General features: G+C 45.1%; 1 protein-coding gene across 1 annotated transcript in view; it reads left to right on the top strand.

Annotated features, from left to right (window-relative positions):
- PTPN9 (protein tyrosine phosphatase, non-receptor type 9) overlaps nucleotides 1–8,351 on the top strand; it is a 119,655-nt gene extending 111,304 nt beyond the window's left edge. The window contains exons 10-13 of the mRNA XM_006866468.1: nucleotides 5,286–5,364; nucleotides 6,577–6,727; nucleotides 7,187–7,394; nucleotides 8,140–8,351. Of these exons, the coding sequence (XP_006866530.1) occupies nucleotides 5,286–5,364; nucleotides 6,577–6,727; nucleotides 7,187–7,394; nucleotides 8,140–8,351 (650 nt within the window). The remainder of the gene's footprint in view (nucleotides 1–5,285; nucleotides 5,365–6,576; nucleotides 6,728–7,186; nucleotides 7,395–8,139) is intronic.
- Nucleotides 8,352–14,466: the final 6,115 nt, after the last annotated feature.

Here is a 14,466-nt window from a genome sequence, read left to right on the forward strand (position 1 = left end):
AATCTAATCATGACAAACGAACTGGAGAAATCCAGATTATGGGTTATACTACAAGAAATTGGCCTGGACGCTTCTAATTTAACACCACAAAAACAAAAATGATGGGGGCACTATTCTAGATTGAAGAAGACTTAAGGAGGTATGGTAGCAAATTCAATCAGGATTTAAAAAAAAACAAAAACTAGGATAAACTGCTGGGATAATTGGAGTCTGTATTAAGTATTATTATTGCATTACTATTGTCCCATTGCTTAGGTGTGGTAATGGTTTTGTCATACAGCAGAATGAAGAGCCTGAGTCTGAGTGGCATCTGGGTTATCAGGTGTTCTTGACTGTGCAGCATCCACAGTCCTGCCAGTGGTTTGAATGTGGAAAGTAAAGGATATGAACGCTGCTGTAGTGCAGTGAGATCAGACTAGGTGGGGAGCAGAGGCGGGGAAAAGATGCTGGTATCTTCTTCATAATACATACAGGGGTGATGTGTGTCTATTATCGAAAGTTTGGAAAATGAGGGTTAAAAGCACCACATTCTAGGAGAAAGATAATAGTAACTTTCTGTAGCATCTCCTCTTAGACTTTTTCTTTTTTTAAAAGCCTTTTTATTGTACATTGAGTGAAGGTTTATGTAACAGGTTAAGTGTATTACATCCAACAAACCAGGCACTCCATTTCTTCTCACTGACTGCAGTCCCCTCAGTGTGACGTCACTTAGCCCACTTGCTCCCTGTGCTGCTGGTTTCCATTCATTGTCTCCCCACCCTTGTGACGTTTGTCCTTGGGTAAGTACTGCCCTTTTGATCTCGATTGGTGGACCATTCTGTGGTTTGTGTATCTCAGTAGTGTTGTTTCCTCTATAGATCTATCTTTTGTTGTTGTTAAGTGCTGTCAAGTCAATTCTGACCCATAGCGACCCTGTACAGGGTTTCTTAGGGATGTGTATATAACAGTATTTACCACTATTGCCTTTAACTCTTGCAGTCCTCCCCATGTCTTCCCATGCCTCCATCGTTCTTTTGGTCAGTCTCCCTCTTAACTGTGTATTGTCTTCCCTCCAATAAAGTTAGCATGTGCCTAGACCTTTTTGTTTACATACATACATGTAGATTTGTTGTTAAGTGTCATTGAATTTGTTCTGACTCATAGTGACCCTGTATTGGGTTTCAGAGGAGCAATTGATGAATTTGAACCACCAACCTGTGATTAGCAGGCCAGTGCTTATCCTACAGTACCACACCATGACTCCAACATATAGATTGTTAAGTACCATCGAGACAGTTCTGATTTACAGTAATCCCATATATCAGAGGGGGGAAACTTTTATTCTGCTAAAATTTCTTAGCATCATTTGCGTACCATACAAAATTAGCAACTTAAAACTTAGCCTGCTGATTTTTTGGTAGCATAGTGGATTACAAGCTGAGCTGCTAACTGCAAGGTCAGCAGTTCAAATCTACCAGTCACTAGCCGGAGAAAAATGAGGTTTTCTGCTCACGTAAAGATTTATAGCCTCAGAAACTCTATACAGGGCCGTTATGAGTCAAAACTGACGCCACAGCACAAAACCACCACCACCATATTTGGTCAAACATTTAATTAACTCACCCCTAGTGTGATGGCTGCAGTCCTGATGTGCACTGGATTGCAAAGTCAGTTTGAACCATTGGATAGGTGGTTCAAACATACCAGTTCTTGGAAACCCTATACTGGATTGCTTTACGTTGAAACCAACTCGACGGCACTTAACAACAATAATGTGGTGGCTGGAACTGTGGTTACCTTGGCAGGGCCAGACCAAATGATTCTGAAGGCCTTGTATGGCCCTTGGGCCAGATGTTCTCCCCGCCACCTCCTTGCTGTATAGGGATTCCAAGGAGTGGCTGGTGGATTTGAACTGCCAACCTTGAGGTTAGTAGTCCAGTGCTTATCCTACAGCATCACGCCAGGACCTCTCTAATGGTACATTATCATTTTCATGTAATGGTATTTTGTGACTACCTTTCCATAGCAGAAAATACAGATCTTATGTTTTCTTTATGAACTGCTTAGATCCTGGGTATGGCATAATTGAATAACTCTAGGAGTCCTGGTGTGGCACTGTAGGCTAATGTGTCAGACCTCAGAGTCGTTTGAACTGCAAGGTCTGTGGTTCAAGCTCACCACCTGTTCCTTGGAAACCCTATACAGGGTTGCTGTGGGTCGGAATCGACTCAATCGCACTTAACAATAGCAACAACAACAGCCCTCTCTTGTTAAATCATTTCGTTTCTTTCTAAGAGCTCACATATTTGTATTCTGCAAAGAGAGAAATCCAGTATCATAAAGTCCCGCTGTTGTTGTTAAGTGCCTTGAGTCAGTTCCAACTCATACCGACCCTGTATAGGGTCTCCAGGTGTCCTGGTGTGGCTCTGTGGAATAATGAACCGGACCACCAAGTCAGTTTGAACCGCAGATACACCAGCTGCTCTATGAAAACCCCATACAGGGTCACTGTGAGTCGGAACTGACTCAACAGCACTTAACAACAACACACAGTTTCCAGGGAGCAGCTGGTGAGTTTGAACCACCAGCAAAATGATTGTGGAACCAGTAGATGAAGCATAGTGGCTTTTCAGGCAAAAATCAAACCTTGCTACTCCTTGAAGTCAGAAAGCTATGGGAAAGTACAAGGAATGATCCTGAGCTCTGATGATTTTGGTTGAGAAGGAAGGGCCCTGATTGTTGCAGATGGTTTGTGTTGGACTTCTAATCTGGGAATCGTGGTATGGCCCTGTAGGATAGGCACTAGACTGTAAGGTCCATTTGAACATTAAGGTCAGTGGTTCAAATTCACCAGCTGCTCTTTGGAAACCCAATACAGGGTCACTATGAGTTGGAACTGACTCGAAGGCACTTAACAACAACTAACCTAAATACTGATGGCTCGAACCCACCCAGTGGCACCATGGAAGAAAAGCCCAGTAATCTGCATCTGTAAAAATCACCTCCAAGAATGGCAATGAAACGATACAGGATAGAATGTAAAACTAATGTTCTCCCATGTAAACTATCACATAATTCACAGGCAGACTGTGGGTGTGGAACAGCAGGCCATTTAAAAAAAAAAAAAAAATCCCCTCTTAGAATGGAGCAATTCTCCTTTAACACATGGGGTTGCCATGACTTGGAGTCATTTTTGATGGACAGTTTAACTAAATTATCAGATTTTTTTTTTTTTTAGATTGAAAGGGAGTTGTTGGCCTAAAAATACCTTCAAAATCCCTACTGAGTGCCCAGACCTGTGTAGGCTCGGAGCTATACAGGGAGTGCCTCTCAGCATAGTCCTTACCCTCAGGACTGTGGTTGCTGAGACCTGACTAATGCCCACAAAGTAAAGTGACCACATAAAGTAAATTCCCACAAAGTAAAGTAAAGCCACGTAAATAAAATGATGGAGGTGTTTGGATCCATCTGGACCATCAGGAGCTCAGAGTGTAGCGGTCAGAGACAGCATCCAGGAGGAAGCAGCATTTGAGGATGGGGAGAAAATGAACAGCCTTGGAAGTATGAGAGAGCATGAGCAGAGGAATAGAGGCAGAGGTGAGCATGGCATGTTTACAATCTGATGAGGCCGTTCTTTCTTTAATATTAAATTGGTTGGAACATCCAGTGTAGAGTAGGAGTGAAGAGATCTTTTTAAAATAATAAACTAAGATGGTGCTACAGTGACTCAGTCAAAAGATGATGTGGTCCTGGACTCACAGGTGGCAGTGAAATTGAGAAGAGGCCAAAACGGGCAAAAAATCTTTGGGACTTAGTGACAGAAATGGAAGTTGAAAGGAATGGCATATGAAAGAGGGATGGCTTTAATAGGCAACTAGGAGCACAGTGGCTCTGTAGGATAAGCACTGGACTGTGAACCACAAGGTCAGCGGTTTAAGCCCACCAGTCGCTCTAGGGAAGAAGGATGAGGCTTTCTGCTCCCACAAAGATTTGCAGCCTTAGAAACCATAGGCCCAGGACCATCAAGAAGGAAGAGTCTGAGTGGCAGAGGGGATGGCAGCTGTGGGCTCTAGACCCATGGCCTAAGTAAGGCTGTGAGCCTGTGGGCAGGAGGATATGTCCTTAGGACATTTAAATTAATATATAATTTTTGTTGAATGAATGTATATTTTTTGTTTTGTTTATTTGTGAAATATAAGATGTAAAGGGAAGACAAGTAAGATAACTGTTGTTTCAGGGAGAGAATTGTAATCATTGAGATGAAACAAAGCATATAATTTGTTGAATGTAAAGTTGATGATCTTGTCTGTAAACCTTCACTCAATTCACAATAAAAAGCTTAAAAAAAAAAAGAGATTCCATACAGGTTTCCGTATGTGTCAGAACCGACCTGACAGCCCTTAACAGCAACAGTGAGACTGATGAGGCTGAAACTTCTTGTTGTTCAGTACTGTCGAGTAGGTTCGAACCCATAACAACCCTGTAGAGGGTTTCCGAGGAGCGAATGGTGAACTGGAAGTGCTGACCTTGCAGTTCAGACCGACTTTGCAGTCCAGCACATTAACCCACAGCACCTCACCAGGTCTCTTGAAGCTTAGGTGAGATGAAACCAGATTGTTGTTGTTGTTAGGTGCCATCGAGTAGGTATCAACTCATAGTGACCTTATGCACAGCAGAACGAAACACTGCCCGATCTGGCCAGCCTCACTATTATTGCCACACTTGAGTCCAAAGATGCTGCTACTTGGCTAATCCATCTCTCGTTGGGGGTCTTCCTCTTTTTCTCTGATCCTCCACTTCACCAACATGATATCCTTCTCCAGCGACTGGTCCCTCCTGACAATATGTTCTAAGTATGAAAGACGAAGTTTGGCCATCCTGGCCTCCAAGGAGCATTCTGGCTGCACTTCTTCCAATACAGAGCTGTTGGTTCTTTTGGCAGCCAGTGGCACTTTTAATGTTCTCCTCCAACACCATAACTCACATGCATATGAACTTATTGAAAATAGAGACATGTAAACACTCAGTCTGGCTGTGCCAGCTGATGGCCTGATGAGAGAAGACTGAGAGGGCACGTACCAGTGCTGCTTAAGCTATAATGTACCTGCAACTAACATGGGGACTTGTTAAAATGCACCTTCTGCATTTTTCTCTGTTGGTCTAAGGATCATGCAGAATAGCAGGGATGCAGAGTGAAGAGCAGGGAGCCAACATCTGTGCTTTGGAGTCAGTAATATGGGGAACAAAAAAAGACCGTAAGAAGTACTTCCCAAGGTCACATTTCTTGTCTTCTCCTTTCATTGCAGGCCCCTTGGAGAACACCTACCGTGACTTCTGGCTGATGGTCTGGGAGCAAAAAGTTCTGGTGATTGTCATGACTACCCGGTGAGTCGATGCCCATTTTCCCATTGACCCTCCACCCTAACCTGTCATAAAGCATGAGTGTTTCAAGAGGGGAGTTTAGCTTTCATCTTCTGAGTAACAATGAGGGTTAGGAAAGACCTGGTAAAAAGGTTGAGATTCTTTATGCTGTTTCTTAACTGACCCTGGGTACCATGGCTGGGAGTCTGGTGGAGACTGATAGATCTCATTTGTCAGAGATTGAACCCATGGCTCCAGTGACCTCTGTGTCACTTACAGCTGACTCTGTGGTCCTGGCCTTGTCCACTGAAGGATGGGCTGGAAAACGGGCAATTCACCTAGATTCTGGCCTTTATCTCCAGAAAGCAGCTGTTTTCCTGGCTTCTGGTTACCACATCCCCATTTATTTCTCTCCTCCGTAACCCACTTTCGGCTACTTTTCTACTCATTCAAATTTCCACTTGTAGCAGAACTTCAAAACTGTTTCTAACGTAGCAGTTAGATCAGGAAGAAAGCTATTGATAAAAGGAATGTACATATATATATTAATTTTAGTGTATATATCTGCCAAAACTTAAGGAATTACCTATTTTATTAGTATTGTCATTACCATGATAATTATACCTTGTTTCAGACGAGGAAAAAAATTAATGAAGACGATGTTTGCTCAGTTCCCTTCTCCAGGGCATTGTTCTACAACCCCTGTGATTTGGACAGGAGATAGTGGGAGACGTTCCACCTGGAGTACTTGGGAACCACTGCAGAGTGGAGAGGTGGACTGTAGGCCCTTACCAAAACCTCCCACTGGCCTCCCAGGAGCCATGTCTTTCCTCCTCTTCTATCAGCCAAGGGCCCTGATTGGGGAAGAGAATGGACAGTAGCTGACGTACTGGCCAGAGAGTTCTCTCAGACCTACCCTGTCTTTTTTTAAATGCCTGATATTATCCCAGATATGCGAGGAGTACCATGAGATCTTAGGAAAGGGGGGAAGCAAAGGACAATAGTAAATGCTCAGTAAAAGTCTGCTAAATGAGTACATGCAGGAATTGTAGTAATTGTCTCCTATGCTTAGAAAGAAGAGTTTTCCTTTCTTTTTTGCCTGTCAAGAAGCAAGGTTATAAGTCAGACAGACTCAATCAATGCTGCCTAGGGGTCCAGCAGGCTGTGGGTGGGGGGAGTGGGTTACTGCTAGGGAGAGAGTGGATGGAAGGCTTACCTTGCTCTCTGTGTCTTCAGCTTTGAGGAGGGCGGCAGGAGAAAGTGCGGTCAGTATTGGCCGCTAGAAAAAGACTCTCGGATCCGATTTGGCTTCCTCACAGTGACCAATCTAGGTGTGGAGAACATGAGCCATTATAAGAAAACCATCCTAGAAATTCACAACGCAGAGGTAAATCCAGGTTTCTGTTGTCTCCTGTTTTTGAAGCTGGAGGAGAAATTTTTACTGTAAAGAAAACTTCCACAGGGAATAGGCAAGATTCCAGGGAGATTATGATAAATTGCTGCCATTTTTCTGGGAACAGGATCAGGATATTCACCTCAGAGCCAATTAGTCATGTTGGCTCAACATCACAGTGGCATTACTTAGGAATAACGCTAATAGCCTAAGAATCTGGATTCTACAGTATTTTTCATTCTTCCCTTTCTGGACATTTAACCCTTCGTTTGGGTGAGGGCAATTCTGGGTTTGTAGTCGGGAAACAATTGTGGAGAAAATTGGAAGGTGGTACTGATAGGTGGGAGGCTTGGGAGCATGGGGGTACCAGGGTGTTGAGACTCTGGAAAAGCCAAAGTTCCCAGGGCAGTCAGAAGTGAGCACATTCACTTCTGCTCCTTTTTTTCCTCCAAGGAGCGGCAGAAGCGCCAGGTGACCCACTTCCAGTTCCTGAGCTGGCCAGATTATGGCGTCCCTTCCTCGGCAGCCTCCCTCATTGACTTCTTGAGAGTGGTCAGGAACCAACAGAGGCTGGCCATCAGCAGCATGGGGGCCCGCTCCAAAGGGCTATCCCCTGAGCCACCCATTGTGGTCCACTGCAGTGCGGGCATTGGCAGGACAGGTAACCAATGCCTAGTGCAGCCACGGGAAGTCAGGCTCTTAGACCACATCTGTGAGAGTTGCCAGTTTGCAAGAAAGTACTCATGTGGTCCATGGGTGGTGAATTGCTCTGAAAAAACCAAAAAACCCTCCTTAAGGCCTTTTAAAGAGCCCTCGTGGCATAGTGAGTTACACAGTGAGGCTGCTAACCTCAAAGTCAGTGGTTCAAACTCACCAGCCACTCTGGGAGAAGGACAAAGCTGTCTGCTTCTATAAAGATTTACAGTCTCCCTGTGAGTTGGAATTGGCATAATGGTAGCGAGTGGGTGGACCTTTAGAGGATGTGTGTTGCAGGGAAAGCTGTCCGCAGTTCAGAGGTCCCTTGGAGAAAGTCAGGAAGAACAGATCTGTGCTAGGCCTCCAGAGATAAGTTCAAGTCTCTGGCAGTTTGGGCTGGGAGTGGGAGTAGGTTTTGGAATGTTGTCTGACTGTCTGGGATTGTAGCAGGAAGTTCTACTAAGTCACTTTTTCACTTACTCTGCCTTAACCCTCATGTGTGTCCTGAGAGAAAAGAGACCTTCTGATTTCTCTGGCCTCAAACACTCCTTGTTACCTCCTCTCCCTTTTCAGGCCTAAGGCAAGCTGACCTCCTGCCAAGAGACACCTTGCCTTTGAATTAATTCATCCAGTCAGCCTTTGGTTATTTGGTAGAGGGGAGGGAAAGAGGAGAAGTAAACCAGGTATGACCACTTCCTTCCTTCCCTCAGGTACCTTCTGCTCCCTGGACATCTGCCTGGCACAGCTGGAAGAGCTTGGCACCCTTAATGTGTTCCAGACGGTGTCCCGCATGAGGACCCAGAGGGCCTTCAGCATCCAGACCCCTGAGCAGTACTATTTTTGCTACAAGGCCATCCTGGAGTTTGCAGAGAGGGAGGGCATGGTGCCCTCCAGCCACAGCCTGCTAGCCATGGAGGGTTAGTAACTGTCAGGAGCCTCCTACCTGCTGGCCAGCCTTCTTTAAACTACCCTGGACACTGCTGAGTCTATAGGTTGCCATCAGTTACGCTGACGCCATGGACCAACCTCATTCTCGTGTATCCTGGCACACATGTGCACGCAAGGCAACATTTCCCTTTGGCTAGATAGATGTGGTGAAATTGCCACTAGAATGGGCCAGCAGCATTGTGTTCTTCATTCCTAGCGCCTGCTATCGAACTGTGCCTTATTAAAACCAAATTGTGGCTATTGATTTTTGCCAGGGCCCCTGAGGTAAGTGGGGAAAGAACCCCCCATTCCCCTTCCTAATGGCATTCTTCTTGGGTTCTCCTCTCTCCCACTCCTTCTCTTTGCTAGGATTTGATCGGGAGGTTTGGTGAACATCCTCCTTCCTCCCAAGAGAGCTTGACCAAGTTACATATTCTGGAGGACATCCTGAGTGCCAAGCACGTTTATAGCTAGGGCGTGTATTGCAGTCTTTTCTGTCATTCTGTGTGTGTGCGTGTGTGTGTATGTGCACTTCTGTGTACGTGTGGACATCATATATATTGTATGTGATAATATGGTCGTACTCTATAAATACATATACCCACAGATACTCCTTTGTAGAAGTTCATGGGGCTTCGTGTTGCAGTTCAGGTCTGCTTGCTTCTTGGACCCTGCTGTTTCTCCTGGAGTAGCTGGGGCTGGGGATCCTGTCTCCTGTTGTCAGACCACCAAGTTGTAGAAGAGGACACATACACATCTCCTCTTCGTGCTCCTGCCACAAGCCTTTGTCCTTAAGTAATGATGTATCTCCTTCTGAAGTCCCTGGGTGTGGTGCAAATGGTTGACACGCTCAGCTAACCGAAAGGTTGGAGGTTCCAGTTTACCCAGAGGTGCATTGGAAGAAAGGCCTGGCGATCTGCTTCTGAAAAAATCAGCCCTTGAAAAACCTTTGGAGTGCAACTCTACTCTGACATGCAAACTCAACCATGAGTTTGGACATGCATGAGTCGGAATCGACTCAATGGCAACTGCTTTTTATCTCCCTTTAGGATACTGTGTGTTGAAGCCAAGAATATGGGTTTGTGATAACACTGGCATAATTCATCATGGATTGCCCGTATCTAATGATTTTTCTCTGTTTACTTTGACATTTTTGGGAACAGACCTCCACTGTGACTGCAGACCTTCTCTTCCCTCTCACTACCCCTTAGAGATGGGGTCTGGAGGCAGAGCTGAGCTCACTAAGCAGACAGAGCCAAAAGCAATCGGTACGAAGTCTCAGAAGGAAGAGGGGAGGAGAGCCCAGGCCTGAGAGTGGATACCACTCTGAGAATTGGCACTGGGTCCCCTTTTTCTTTTGCTGGAGGGTTCCTTTCCTTATGGAACGTGCCCCATCTCTCCCTACCTACTAGCCTGCCAGACCCTTGACCTTGAGTTGGTTGGTTTCTGTGCTAATGAAAGACTGAACCCCTGGCTGGGTAAGGCGGCCCCCTCTAATCACTGTTTGCTTCCTACCCACCCAACCCACCCTGCTTGCTCCCTGTCCACTCAGCCTGATGTGCCGGGATGGAATCAAGAGTCCCCAGCACTCCACATTCCCAAGAAAATGCCAGGAATCCCTAAACCTTTTCCCCCCATCACAGAAGATGAGGTTGGCAGCTGATGAGACCTCAATAATTTTATACTGTAATAAGCTCTTTGAATGTGTATATTCTTATTTTTACAATCTTTTCATTTTGTATTTAACATCAATGGACTGAGTCAGATTCAGAAATAATTGTAAATGTTCATATTCAGTACCTTACAGTGATACAGTTTTGTATTTACATATAAATATACCGACATGATCAAAACTCTTAGCTTCATCGATTTAGCAATCTCGGTCTGGGAAGGTGAGGAGGGGCTTCAGGAGGTGGTCTGGGAGGGATGTGGGGAGGTAAGAAGGGACCCAAGATTTCCGCATCCTAGGTTTTCAGTTCTGAGGGTCACCCACCTGGACTCTGTTAAGGACAAAGGAAACCAGCACTAGCTGAGTGCTTGCTGGGTGACCGTGTGCTCAGTCCTTTCTCTCCCACTGCCCTTGTCAACTGTCACAACAATCTAGTGAGATGTTGTTCTCGCTCCCCCTCCTAGCTACCTTTGCCCCATTTCTATATAGCTGCTCTAGAGTTAGAGCTCAAGTCAGTCTGCTTACAAAACCTTTGGTCTTTCCATTGTATCACCTCAAAGACAGGTCAGTACTTTGTCTTTGGCACCCAGTGTGTTTTTTCAGCTTGCTTTCTTCAGAGTGCAAATAGTTCATATTCCAGCCACATAGGCTGTGTAGTTGATCTTGCGCATCTAGTGGAATTAGAAGCAGGACTTAAGGTTGCTGGTTAGTTCTCCTAGATAGGTCCTCCTGGTGAAGGTGCCTCAGGTCTGCAGAGTACCAAAGGGATCATACTCCCTGGGAAACTCCATACATATGGCTAGACTTTGGTACTGTAGACATATCTTGAGTCATTTGCATCTCTTGGAATGGAACCAGGTTTATCTCTGTAAGCTACTCTCCACACCATATAACTACTCTTGACCATGTGGACCAGTGACAGCCTGTTGATAGGGCAGTTATGGACTGGAGAATGTGCAAATATTGTGGCATTCTGAATAAAAATGATATGAGCTAACATTGACTAAGTGCCCTGGTGGTGCTACAGGATAAGCACTGGACTGTTAACCACAGGTCGGCAGTTCAAACCCAACAGCTGCTCTGCAGGAGATAGCCACGGAAGCTCTACCCAGGATCATTATGAGTCGGAATAGACTCAGTGGCAGTGGCTTGGGTTGGGTTTAATACTCAATTCTGCTTAAGGTACTTTTTAAGGTATTATTTCATTCATCCTTGAAAAAACTGAGACATAGGAAAGTTAATTTGCCACTGACAAGATTCTGAACCAATTGACTCTACCTGGTATTTACTCTTAAACCAGATTACTTTTAAGGATTTATCTCCTAGTTGGCCAACAAATTTTTCTTGAGTTTCTTCCCTTAATCAGGAGCTGAAATGTAGAGTCCTTGCCCCAGATGAGCCTCCATTCTTTTAGGGGGAAGCATAAGAAGTGAACCAAGATTCTCTGACTTCTGAGAAATCGGAGAGATTAGAACTTCAGTGGGATCTGTAGGACATTAATTTAATAATAAAGGCTTGAAGGAGGTCGAATTAAACGGTCACTTCTTCAAAGAAGCTACAAACAAAACTGCTCCGTAAATGCAGAAGTTCATCAAGGGTTCCTCCTCCTTCTGTGTGTGAGGATTGGTGAGGCTATCACTGGCAGAGGTCATAAAAATGCAGATTCCTAGTAGGTTATGGAGGGACTGAGGATGAGCCAGGTTTGGGAACCATTGAGTCCCTGCTCCTGAATCATCGGTCATACCCGAAGGAAAAAGACCAATAGCTTTTTCCCCACTGCCAGTTTTACCATGCAGAAGCTTATTGATAAATCTAGCATTAGCCTATCCTAGATATACTGTTGTTGGGTGTCATCATGTTAGTTCTGACTCATAACAACCGTATGCACAACCGAACTAAGCACTGGCCAGACTTGCACTAGCCTCACAATTATTATTACACTTGAGCCCATTGCTGCTGCCACTGTGCCAATCCATCTCATTGGGAAACTTCCTCTTTTCCACTGACCCTCTACTTACCAAGCATGACATCCTTCTTCAGGGACTGGCCCCTCCTGATAACACAGTCTTCACCATCTTGGCTTCTAAGGAGCATTCTAGCTGTACTTCTTTCAGCACAGATTTGTTCGCTGTTCTGGTAGTCCATGGTACTTTTAATATTCTTCTCCAATACCATAACGCAAATGTATCGATTCTTCTACAGTCGTCTTTATTAATTGTCCAGCTTTCACATGCATATGCAGCTATTGAAAATAGCATGGTTTGGGTCAAGTGCACCTTAGTCCTCATCCTAGATATATTAGAGAAGACAAAGGAAGGGGAAAGCAGAGAAGGAATCCAGAATCTGGGGATTCAAGACTCTGCAGACAATAGTAAACCAAGCAGGAGAGGTCACGATCAAATGCTAGATTGTGTTTGTTATTGTTGTTATGTGCCGTGGAGTCAGTTCCGACTCATAGTGACCCTGCACAGGGTTTCCAAGGCTGTAAATCTTTACAGGAGCAGAACGCCTCATCCGTCTCCTGCAGAACCGCTCGTAGTTTTGAACTACCGACCTTGAGGTTAGCAGCCTGATTCGTAACCACTACACTACCAGAGCTCCTTGCTAGATTGTGTAGTTAGTTGACTTAAAAGATTCATGGGAAAAACAGCATTGTGAGCTAAAAAGCAGGCATCTGCTTGTTGATTTTGGCTTTACAACTTCCAGCACAGGAGGTAATCCCACTTTCCTCTCATGTTTGTTATTCCCTTCATTTTTCCCAACGCTGTCAGCCAGAACGGGACTCCTGTGATGAAGGGTGTTCCAGCAGTCTCTGCCTACCATGGGATCCACCATTATCAGCTTCCATGTGACAGTCTGAGGATAAATGGTAGAGGAGGACTGGTTCGAGGAAAACTGGACTATTTTAGTATCTCGATATGAGGGAGATGGGACGCTTGCTTTCAAAGGTTTCCAAACAGGCATACACACACGTACACCTACCTCTCACAAGTCAGAGAGACCTAGAGGGAGGTGGGCCAACAGACATGGATCAGGAAGAAAAGCCTTCCTAGAGTGGCTCAACTTGTCATGATTTTGAGATCTCGCCCCTCTACCAATGCAAGCTGTACTAGATAATCTTACTAGAACCCTCTGAGTCTAAGGGTCGAGTTCTTCGTTGGGCTGCAGGAAGGCACACCGAGGAATCAGGTCTCCAGTTCTTCAGTTGGGTTGGCTCCTCCTTTGGTCTCCTACTTATTCTCAAAGTCTCGTCTTCCAAGTTGTATTCCCTCAGTTCCCTTTCCATTAGGTCCCCAGTTTGGATGGAAAGCAACTTGGGTTTCCTAGTCTTCCTCAAGACCAGCCTATAGGCCTTCAACCTTTAAGACATCCTTGCTGCTCCAAGTGGGATAGACAGGGTGACTCAGAGCCAAGGAATGAATTGACCAAGGCCCCAGACCTCCCAGTACAGAGCTGAGATTTGTCTTAGACCAGGTTAACTTACCTACCACTGGAGCTGTAGCTCTCTCAAGGGAACTGCTTGAAGGCAGTTGAACCAGCTTTTCTGTTGGGAGGTAGGTGCCCCATTTCCACAGTGAATATCAAGTGCTGTGGCATGCGCTGCTCCTGACTGACCTCAGCAAAGGCTGGGGCCGCTCACAGAGCTGCTAGCATTCTCTAAAACGTGTTGTAGTGTTTGATCTTTCTTAATCCTTTTTCCATTGTTGGTTGTTAAGTGCCATCGAGTTGGTGAATTGGTTCTGACTCATAGGATCCTCCCTGTATAGGGTTTCCATGATCAGCTGGTGGGTTTGAACTGTCAACCTTGCAGTTAGAAGTCCAGTGTTTATCTTACAGCTCCACACCAGGGCTCCATCCTTTCCCACAATTGTCATAAAATCCTTCCTCCTCTCTAAATCTGACATGATTTCCCCACTATTTTCTGGCTGAGGCCAAGCTAACTATTCCAGAATCTCAGCTGGAAAATGTTGGGTAGGACCTGAGGCAGTGGTGCCATTTCACTATCAAGTTGTTAAAGACATTTTTGACTATGGCAGAAAGAAAGCCAGATAGGGACATTCAGAGTCATGAGGGAAAAAGGCACCATCCCCCCTCCGTCACTCCAGGCTTATTCTCTTCTATTCCTCTCCCATATTAGAACCTGACACTTCCTAACTGGAGTCCTGGTAGGAAGCTGTAGGAGAAGCACTGGATTGCTAATGCCAAGGTTGGTGGTTCAAACCCACCAAGCTGCTCCTTGGAAACCCTATACAGGGTAACTATGAGTCGGAATCAACTCATTGGCACTTAATTCTTTCCTAAGCCACAATATTGTTTGAAGGTTTAAGGACTGAGGAGAGTTCAGCCATTCTAATTTTTGGTGTCTCTTTGACCTTTAATAACTACCTATGAAAAGGAGCCAGTTGAAGGCTGTCTGATGTTCATGACAGACGTTGGTTAA

The sequence above is a fragment of the Chrysochloris asiatica genome, unplaced genomic scaffold (assembly GCF_000296735.1).
Source record: "Chrysochloris asiatica unplaced genomic scaffold, ChrAsi1.0 scaffold00092, whole genome shotgun sequence".
Taxonomy (NCBI): Eukaryota; Metazoa; Chordata; class Mammalia; order Afrosoricida; family Chrysochloridae; genus Chrysochloris; species Chrysochloris asiatica.